The sequence below is a fragment of the Ptychodera flava genome, chromosome 4 (assembly GCF_041260155.1).
Source record: "Ptychodera flava strain L36383 chromosome 4, AS_Pfla_20210202, whole genome shotgun sequence".
Lineage (NCBI taxonomy): Eukaryota > Metazoa > Hemichordata > Enteropneusta > Ptychoderidae > Ptychodera > Ptychodera flava.
The window spans coordinates 29,404,870-29,415,815 of record NC_091931.1 but is presented as its reverse complement, the minus strand read 5'-3'; the positions used below and the strand labels follow the sequence as shown (position 1 = coordinate 29,415,815).

At 40.8% G+C, this 10,946-nt stretch overlaps 1 protein-coding gene across 1 annotated transcript; it reads right to left on the bottom strand.

Annotated features, from left to right (window-relative positions):
• Nucleotides 1-369: 369 nt before the first annotated feature.
• On the bottom strand, nucleotides 370-5,289 carry LOC139132216 (uncharacterized). Its single transcript, XM_070698606.1, has 2 exons — nucleotides 5,045-5,289; nucleotides 370-1,692 (listed from the first exon to the last, which is right to left on the bottom strand). Exon 2 carries the CDS (start codon nucleotides 1,621-1,623, stop codon nucleotides 370-372), a length of 1,254 nt encoding a protein of 417 aa, XP_070554707.1. The 5' UTR covers nucleotides 1,624-1,692; nucleotides 5,045-5,289.
• Nucleotides 5,290-10,946: the final 5,657 nt, after the last annotated feature.

Sequence of the window (10,946 nt, the reverse complement as noted above, 5' to 3'; positions counted from 1 at the left end):
CCTTTTCGGATGTCACGAGATCAGACGAATCAGAGCGGATGACGACGCTGTGGCGTTGCTGCTGTCCTGTGTGACTGACATTTCTCATCATTACAAATGTACTAGTCTTCTTTGTGGCCTGGACGATCCTGTCATCGAGATCTTCGTTAACCTTAATCTTCATTTCTTGACTGTCATTTTCTTTTTCAGATTTCGCGAAAACTTCTTGACTGTTCACTGATCTGTCACGCTCTTCTGCCTGTTGAACTAGCTCTGTCACGCGCTGGAAACTACTTCGCCTATCGTCTTCCGTGCAAGAAGCATCAACTTCTGTCAATTCGCCTTCCAAGCTGTATAGAGTTTTGCTACCAGCACTGTCCTGCTCGTCGTCTATCTCAGAATGCTTTCCGCTGTAACTTCAAATGTCGAGTTTTCCTCCATATCATGCGTGTCTACCGTGACTCTTACGGTATCAACTTCACCAGCTCGACTTTTGTCCGCATATAGTATTTCTGTATTTCCGTACACCAACTGTATCTCAGAACGCTCTTCCATCATTTCTTCTGTTGTCGTGATTACTTCTCGATCTGGCATGTCGACCTTTATGGCGTCAAGTTCGTCAGCTCGACGCCTGTCCGCATGCAGTCTCTCGGTAGCTTCATTCACTAACTGTATCTCAGAATGCGCTTCCGTCGTTTCTTCTAATTTCGATGTTACCTCCGTGTCTCGCATGTCTACTTTTACTGTTACGGCATCATCTTCGTCAGCTCGACTTCCGCCCTCACGAATTTCATCCTGTCTTTCTGAAGCTTCGTCCACCAACTGTGGGTAAGTTTCCTTGTGACCACTGACACCAACCACCCCGCCTCCTTCCAGGTTTTCATATACAGTTTGGTGCGATTGTGCATGTATACCCTCTACGGGCTCGATTTCTATATAATCCTGAGCACTACTCAGCCGATGATCGGCGACGCCGATGCCTCTCTCGTCATGTTCGGCAGTCTGCACTTCTTGTACTTCTTCTGAAATGGTGATTTCGTTTTCGTAACCGCCCTTCACTTCAATGTCACGTTCTGATTCATTGTATACGTGTTCGTCAGACTTCATTGGCTCGGTGACTTCAATTTTGACAACGTTCTCGAGTTTTTGTGTGTCTCCATGTTCGTGCGTGTCTTCATGTTTTTCGTTGTTGTCGACGTTTTTCATACCTTCACTTGCGTTGGTGCCTTGCGTCCCTATGGGCATGTTAACGTAAGGATTTGGTGTGGCTTTCTTTCCATCGCCCATGATGTCACCCATACTACTTTTCTCATTCACCACTGTTACAGACACTACACCCGTGGACCCGACGTCTTCCTCGTAGGCGTTGTTGTCACTGCCGCCTCCATCGGCGACCGATTTCCAGGCCTTTTTCCCACACTGTTGACATACATGAAGCCGTTCCGTCTCCTCGACAGCGCCGGCTTCTTCGCCGACTTTCCGGGCAGGTTCGGATGATTTTCGCCGTTTACAGCAGCAACAACAGATGAGGGTGCAGACTATCACGGACACCAGGGCCGTGGCACACACGCTGATCACGATAGGCAAAGTGCAGCTTGCACAAATGCAACCTCCACCACCGTCACCTGTTGTGGTCACCTCCATGGCGCCCTCTCACAGGCTGTCTCCAGTAAATGATTAGGCTACACGGGCGTTGCTGTCGTACCGACGTACCTGGAGACAAAGACAGGGACAGAACAGGGAAATGTAACATTGCAATCTTTTTGTAAAACGTCACACTTTTATTCAATTGTTTGAATGAAGAAACCCTCACAATACGTTTTACTGCAGATTACAGGAAACGGTTTTCAATTTCAGATGTGTACACTAGCTTTCTCCGTGAAGCTGCGGTGCTTAGACCGAGAAAAAAATGTGCTGTTCCGATAACCCGACCTACCCTACTTTTTACCTGGCGACCCTAAACTTTTTAAAGCTACGTAAACATGGAAGAAACAAAAAAGAGAGAAAAACACCATAAAATCGCGCATTCATTACCTGATGGCATTTGATTTTTGCTGAACGAGGATGTCTTTTGTGTATTTATTCCTTTTATATGTATGATCCTTATTTCTGGAAATTTTGTGGCCAGTGTTTGATCGCCCTGAACCACTGAAAAATGCATACTTAAAAATAAAAATATTTTAGAAAAAAAATCCCCGCCGACCTACCTACCCTATTTTTGAAAACCATGTCATCGGAACAGCACAATTTTTTTTTGCCAAATCGTGAACTCGGTTGTTGATGGCGCGTGATATGTACAGATCATGAGAAGGCATTCGATCCATTTCATGGGAAATGTTGAATAATTAATGAATCACAGAATCGCAGTAGCTTTGACATCGAATGTAAAATAAACTTCGCTGCAATTTTTTAACATTTTGAGAGCCATAGCTTGGGGTAGTTCGCACCTCGTAAAATGAAAGACATTTGCGCAAACTTTCCTCAAGCAATCTTCCAACCATCTCTTTCAAAATTAAGAATAGAAATCGGGGTCACTGCGCAAATTTTGGTGACTAGAGAAACAAATTACCCAATATATTTGCCAATATTTGAAATCCAAAATGGCCGCCATCCCTTTGCTATCTCTATGAGAGAAAATAAAACTCCCGACCACAAAACTAAGTGGGTGATAACCTTCTTTACTCCATAGGCTTCAAAATAGGCTCCCATAAGTGGTTGGCCAAAAGAATCTTGTAAAAATTAATGAGTACAAGTATCTCTCCCGAGACGCGTTAAAATAACTTTCGATGAAGAAGTATTGTTTAAGATAGATATCACATTGCATCGATATTCCCTATTACTTTATACGGGATTCGCCGTATCCTATTATTGAATTGTAGCTGTGTTTCTTGGTTAGTGTCGGCCTATTACAACCCTTTTCAGAATTAGAGCGCGAAGCCACTGCAGTGAACTGCAATAAAACTGCTCACACTAATTAGTTTCAGCTGTAGCCAGCTGGCAAAGTCGACAACATTGTATGTCCCATGCAGACAGTTTGTCTGGGGAAGTTGAAATAAAAAAGATTTGTACATGGACCAGTGCATGGTAATGTTACATTGTATCTTAATCTTGAACACAGGGTGCCAATCGTAAACTCTCATTTACAACTTGAGCCTCAGACAGAGCTAGTTTTGCCTTTGTACAAGCAGACTTTTTGGTCTTTATCAAGTAGCCTTGTTCAACACCAAAGTGGCCACGGCTACAGCTGAAACTAATTAGTGTAAGCAGTTTTATTGCAGTTCACTGCAGTGGCTTCGCGCTCTAATTCTGAAAAGGGTTGTAAACTTGGACACCAATTCCTGTAGCTGTGGGTCCATAGCTGTGGTGTTTTCAGACGGTATTCCTGCCTTTTACGGGCTGGTTTTGACTTTGACGACCTTTACCGGACCCCGCCACCATAGCTGTGTTGTTTGGTATTAAAAGTCGTAAAAGTCAAAACCAGCCCGTAAAAGGCAGGAATACCGTCTGAAAACACCACAGCTATGGACCCACAGCTACAATTCCTGAAGAGGTTGGCCCGATGAGAGAGGCCTTTTCATTTGACTAAGAATTGTAAATAAAAGAGCTTTCTAGTTTAACATCAAAGACCATTCGATTCAGTTTGTTGTAAGTAGTAATGATATATTTCAATCCCGAGGACTGGCATGTCCATGAACTTCATTGTGTTCAATCACACAAGGAAAGTAAGACCAATACCAAACCTCTGGTATGTATTCGTCTTGGTCATCTGTGTGTCAGGATCGACAATTTTGGAAATAAGTCCAAAGAAAAAAGTGCTGTTCGATAACCCGACCTACCCATTTTTTGCCTGCCAAGCCTAAACTTTTTAGAGCTACCTAAACATGGAAGTATAAAAAAAAGAGAAAAAAAACGTAAAATCACGTGTTCGTTTATTTTTCTTGAAACGAGGACGCCTTTTATGTTTTTATTTCTTTTATATGTATGATACGTTTTCTGAAAATGTTGTGGCCAGTGCTTGATCGCCCTGAAAAGTGCATATTTAAAAATAAAAATATTTTGGCAAAAAAGAAATAACTTCCGACCTACCTACCCTATATTAAAAACCACGTTATCGGAACAGCACAATTTATTTTTTTTTTGGCCTAACCAGGAGTCACCAAAGGCCAGTCAACGAAAACGTGTTGTGCTGTACATTGTTATTGACGAGCGCAAAACTTAAAGTTACTAGAGCACTTCGACATACAATCACGGTAACCAGACCGTTCTAACTTCATTCAAATCTCCCATGTCAGATGATCTTCTTTTGTGCCCATTGTGCGCAACAACAGTCTTTTCACAATGATACGGCTCCCGGGCTACTCCTTCATAATAGTCCATTTTACATGTACTCTTCAAAAGCCCCTATGATCCACATTTCGAATTTTTCTCTACAAAAGCTTCCAATTACGGTCTGTTTGTTTCGTTGCGTACTCGATGTGAGCAGGACTGAACAGTTATTAACAAGTTTATGTTAGATGTATCATAGCTCGAGCACATGATGACATCAAAAGCTCACCCCTTCGTAATAATGGAATATTCTTTACTGTGAATATAAAAACCATGGAACCGCCCACGTACAAAAGCGGCAGACCGGACAGGTAAAGAAATGGATCCTTGGAAGTGTAAAGGTTTCCAATTTCCTAATGATTAAAGGGAACTGTATACTTTATAGTGTAAGTTCACCAATATTCAAGTTGATTCATTTTAAAATACTGTATTTCATTGGAAACTCGGGAAACTGAAGCTGTTTTTTTTTCCTGGCCCCTTTACACTCCGCCGCACACGATGGCCCTGACACTGTTGACCTCTGAAGGGTGCAAGTCTAGGATTCTTGTCACTGCCCTTGAAATTGAGCTAAGCAATTGCCATTCTTGGAAGTGATCCCATGTCGATTGAAAGCAAATGCTTGAATAAATCAACAGAGAGATTAAGGTTTACACGAATGCGTTGCAGATTTGTTCTGAGTGAAAGCTTAAAATACAGCACAATGTATTATATATACGACCTCTTATATCAATCGCCTCACCTGTTTCGGGCAGTGAAAATCGAGACTGTTTGCTCTACAGGTAAACTTGGAAAGACTTCCTCGGAACTCAATTTGCCGTCACCAGATTGCACATGACGAGACGAAAGCGCCGCGGCGTATGACGTTGTCCCCGTGACGTTGCTGTTGTAGCTGACAGGCGCCGGACATGAACGATCGACACGCTGACAACTTAAATCGTCAAAACGGTTTGTCAGCTAAGGTAAACCCCTGTTTACCTGTTCAGAAACAGGCGAACAATACAGGGACTCTTATAAAGGGGGTTCTGCGCATACCAAGTAGGCAGACGTGTAAGTATGCAGAGAACGAGGAACAAGGACTTGGAAGTACGGGGTCTCCAGAACGTCAGCCCCTCTTTTATGTTTACCCTAGTTCTCACAGGATGCGCAAGTAAAACAAAGTGAACCCGGAAAATGTAATTTTTGGTTCTTTTCATAAACTGAGTGAAAGAATGGGGTGTGGTCGCGGTGCGGTTGTTTTAAGCTGTCTTTTACGCCACGTATACCAGCATGTCATCAATGTCGCGTCGAACTATTGTTGGAACTATTGTGGAAACATTAATCGCTACATGAAGTGGACATAAAGCGCGCTTGGCTATCATCTTGCCTGGGACGCCTCCTTTTGTCTTTTCATGAATACCAGAAGCCATCTCTCGGCGACTGAAGATAATCATGACATCCATAGAAATGAAAAAAAATTATAAAGCGCAGGAAAGACATCGAAAGCTCCTCTGACTACTCGTCTACTGATAAATATGTCGCACATCGTCATAGGCGTTCTTTAAGGTAGTATGCGCCTCGAAAGTGAAAGACTTAAACTTTTGCTCAAACTTTCCTCAAGGAATATTTCAATTATTCTTTTTCAAAATCAAGAATAAAAACTAAGGGTCACCTCGCAAATTTTGGTACAAGAGATAAAAATTACCTAAGATTAACCGACAGTTGAAATTTAAAATGGAGGCCATCTTAGTGTTAACTCTATGGAGAAAAATAAAATTTTCGATTTTCGAAAAACTAAGACGGTAAAAAGTTTTCTATCACCAAGAGCTTTAAAATGAACCCTCATACAAGTGGTAGATCAGAAAAGAATTGTAAAAGTTTGAGAGTCCAAATATCTTATCCCTGGGCTCCTTATACCTTAACCAAAGTCTCGGTTTGCTAATGAAGAGAGCTCGTCCACTTTATATCAAAATAACAGAATAAAATAAAATTATCGTTTCTTATGAATAAACATTTTTTAAAATGAATTTGCTATATCTTTAGAATCTAAAATTATTTTACACGCTCTTCTGCTTTTTGCAATGATAATCATGAACCGTTCTCGTGACAGATAAAATTACTTCTGGTTTCGGTTGTCTCTGATAAGGAGCTGACCAGGAGAACTGTTTGAGATTGAGACCTTTCAGTGCTTTTTTGCTTATTCTCGTTGATTTTCAGAGATCAGTGGAAATATCAAAGGAGCAATACAGAGAGAGGGTGTAATTTAATAGCACCATTTACAGTTCGTGACTCGTATTTTGCATGTTGACCCGCTTTAATTCAAACATTTATCAAAAAAACCGAAAGAAAGTCAAAGACTGAGACCTTTCACCAAGTTCAAAGGAATATGGTAAGTTAAGAAAGAACCTGTAACAGTGCCGTGAACTGTTTTCATGGTCACGTGGAACACAAAGCATCTTCACAGAGTGTACTGTGTTGTTCTGTCACATATAGGGTATCCCATTCGGACATATCTGATCTTGAAGCGTTGAAGCCATCGAGGTATATCACGGTAATCCGTGCCGTGAAAGATAACAGACAAACCCGTTACTGATTCCAAGGATCCGATACTGATTAATGCATACGGGGCTTCAAATATTGTGCCTTCCGTATCCTCGACAAAAATCAAGGGGATACTTAATTCTACATTACATGACCAAAGTCTCTTTTTTTTGCTAATTCTGTGTCCAGCGCAAAAAAGAAGAGAATTTTCTTATTAATAAAAACATTATCAAATTTAGATCGCAAAGAATAAAACAGATTTACTTTGCACTCTTCTGTCATTGGGAAGTAAATCATGAACACGCTTCGTGACGTAACAGATAAAATGACTTCTGGTTTCAGGCTTCTCCGATAAAGAGCTGATAATGAAGGACGATAAGACCAAAGTAGCAATGATAGTCAAATATATTCTGTAATGAAATGGTATCACCTACATTCTGTAGCCTCGTACTTTACATGGTGGCGCACCGTTATAACTCATTCACTTATAAATGGGACCGAAAGAAGCATAACAATGACTTTTTCAAGGAACTTGGTATGTTTGATTTACAAGGTCAAGGTTCATTTGCTGACATACGGGCATTGCTATGTTTAACAATGCCTCTCTCAATACCACATTCAGCTTGCAAAGCTTTCACTTAATGACTTTGATGATAACGGTTCTGCGAACTTTTTGTCCAGTCGTGTGTAATTAAATATATCATTTCTAGACACCTGTCTTCTTACAGTGTACAATACAGAAGAAATGATAGTACGTATAGCATGTGTGGATTTTTCGATTGAAGAGTTGAAACGGGTAATTTAACAATCTTAGCTAACGAGTATTTGTGTGCAGATAGTAAGTTGTTAGCTTGTGTTGTAGTGTGTCGATCACTCTAATGGCTTCAAAATGAGCCAAAACATGTGGTAGATAAGAAAAAATTGTTAAAATTTGAGAGTTTGAATATATGTCCCCGATTCATTTGGCACAACGCCCTAAAGATGGAATTAAATTAGTCAGGAAGTAAATGAGAGCAATTAAATTCAACAACAACAACAACTGCGACAGATTTTTTGAAAGAAGTATCATAGATCATAAAAAAACCCTTTTACAGAAGAATAATCAAAGGGGCGCCTCTTTCGTTCGCGAATGAGAGCGCCGCGTTAGATGAGATACAGAAATTCGTTTGTTTTTGTACCCACTCGCAGACCGTCACTCTGTTGGATTACATCGTCAGAAATGTTACCGTAATTCTTCACCACACACTTGAAATACTCGAACAGTTTCCGTCAATGACGGTTGAACTCTCCACTGGGAAAATTTCTGTCTCAGTATGGGAGCGATAACTAATTGCTGATTTTATTTGTAATTTTAGTTGACCTCCTTCCCAGTGGTGTTAAAAAGCGTCAGTTTTTTTAGTTTGCTGGCCTTTTTTCAGACATCCGACTGCTATATCTAATCTGCGTTTCAAAGAAATTCAACGCCGTGGGAAGTTCAGCTATACTTCCAAAGTGCGTGAAGCGGATGTTTGAGTTCGTTAATTGGGACACTCGTCTTTTCAAGGATAATTACAGGACAGCCGGCATTCTTCACATCATTCTATTTCACGTACCTCCCACAGAAGCTATTACGCGCTGTATTGCGGTCTCAGATCAACAAAATTTAAGAAGGTGATTATATTTACACGATATACTATGAATGGTATTTCCTTCCATCGTGGTCGGCCTGATTTCCAGGTGTATGCTGCGCGGACTAGTTTCTACACGACATTGATCATTATGGCCAGCAGGCTTAAGATGAAGAAAGGCTTGTTTCCTACTGAGATCAGTGTATATTTTTTTTCAATGTCCGGACTGGTTGAGAATTGGCCTGCCGTCTGGAATTTATCCTTCGAATGTGAGGGTCTACAAGGTCAAAATATATCTTGAAATCGTGAGATAAGTTAAAGAGTGATAAGCGCGACAGCTGACTTGGTGACGCAATTACCGGTACACCATTGCAGTAGCAGTGTGATGCAGATATTCGGTGCAGCTCAAACGGGATACCCACTGATCGAATTACACAATGCAAACGGTGAAAGTCACGGCGTCATTGAATTGTTATCGACATTGATTAAGGCAGAGTCGATCCCAGAACATCACGCATCCGATAGCTCCCACATTAAGCAAGCCGTGCATCGCATACGTTCCGGGATAGCTATGCGGGCATGCATGCGTTTAAGCTAGCCGTTTAACATGTTTAATTTGGCGTGGACAGCTGGTCTCATTCTGACATCTGAGAAGATAGCGGCTGGACTGTCAGTGTAACATGCCGCTTACAATTTACTAGTTTGCATACCCTTTGTAGGGATGATGGCTGAACGCTAACAAATTGTGAGTTGAACTCCCTAAGCAAATAATAAATTAATGTTTTTCAGGAAGTTTAAACTGCTGGCTGGCTTTCAAACAAATATTTTAAAACAAAATCTGAAGATACACATACTGTTGCCATGGCTTGACCATGGCCTGTAGTTTGTGCATATTTAGACGCAGCAATCGAAATACATAGATTTAGGTAGATACTATTTTTTATTTGTCTTCTTTCGACGTCGACGTTCTGTTAAACACGATTAATTTCGTCTGTCATGCGCCTGTCGTAAATTATCCTCGCCCCCTTAGTGTTTTGAGAGTTAAGCGCCCCAATTTCTCTGTGCGTTTGCCTCGAAAAAACAATAAGAAGCAACATACGAATCTAGAGCTAGAATCTACAATATATAAAGAAATTCACTTAGAGATTGCGGGTGTACTTGTAGAATATATTTTTTTATTATTTCTGCTCTACAGAATCATATGCATTTCCTTGCTTGCTGGTGTACAAAGTATTCGCCTTCCAATGCTGTTAATGCAGTTTGATGTTTACGGATGGATTCTAGCTCGAGCCAAATAAGTTTTTAAAAATGGACATTACGGACGTTAGACTACAGATATACTCTACTGACGAGTTGGATACCAGACACTTCCGTGTGATTATGGCATTAGAAAAATGATCTGCATTACACAAACAGAGCACAAGTACTGTAAGTAATATTTGTGAACAAACAAACAAACAAACAAACAAACAAAAAGCTAAATTTTCCTATACGTTTCCATTTTCAAAATAAAAACGACACCTTTTTTAATTGCTCACACGAGACGTTGTCCGTGTTGGAAAAATGCATCGGGCACACTTCGGGTTTTTCGTCACAGGGAATTAAAGCGTTGTGTGTCGTTCGCCTTACTCTGTGAAGCATGGCAGTTTAAGAAATCAAGCTGACGGGTTTGGTATTGTTACAGTAAGCTTTGCAGCGAAAGCATTGCCAGTGAGTCTGTGCTTGTTTCTCTCCCGTTCACTGAGCATGCGTGTACATTACATGCCTGTGTGTCACACTGTACACGGGCGACACTGTCGAAATCGGATGTATTCTACGTGAATAGTGACTGCGTTAAAATCGTGAATCATAATAATGATACTCTTATACGTGCATTCTGACATCATCATCTGATGACTTTCTGGCGGAAGATATTGCGTCAAATTTAATTACTCCACAAAAGTGCATAGATGTTAACAGTTAATGGTGAGTAACGGACACAGGAGAACAGAATTTGACAGACAACAAAGTAACGCCTACTCGGCTATCTTTACATTGTTGCCATTATAAATCATGTGCGTCAGTATAGATGATCTTTAGATTGTTTTTCTTTGGCCAAAGCGATTTCATGCTACGCATGATTTTGTTTTCCTTGTCAGGGTACACAAACAACAAACGGATATAGATGTTCTGGTCAAATTACTTGAGGGTCAAATTCCTCTGGGATTGTTTTCGATCATTGGAGCAGTGGAAAAGAAACCCGACAAATCGACAGCCTTAAAAGAAAACTGCTACCACTCATAAGTATCGCCTTTCATGATTCGGTTAAGGTAGAAGGCGCCAAGGCGACAGATATTCTGACTCTCAAGTTTTTGTACTTTTTTGGGCTCATGAATTCGAAGCTCATAGAGTAATTTACGTTTTTACATGCTTATTTTTGTGAAAAGCTACAAGCTGACCACACCCAGTGTCAACAGAGGGATGGCGGCCATTTTGAATTCCAAGTGTCGGTAAATATTGGGTAATTTGTTTTTCTAA

Excerpts from the sequence above, each read along its gene's own strand:
- LOC139132216 (XM_070698606.1), bottom strand. The coding sequence starts at position 1,623 with ATGGAGGTGACCACAACAGGTGACGGTGGTGGAGGTTGCATTTGTGCA.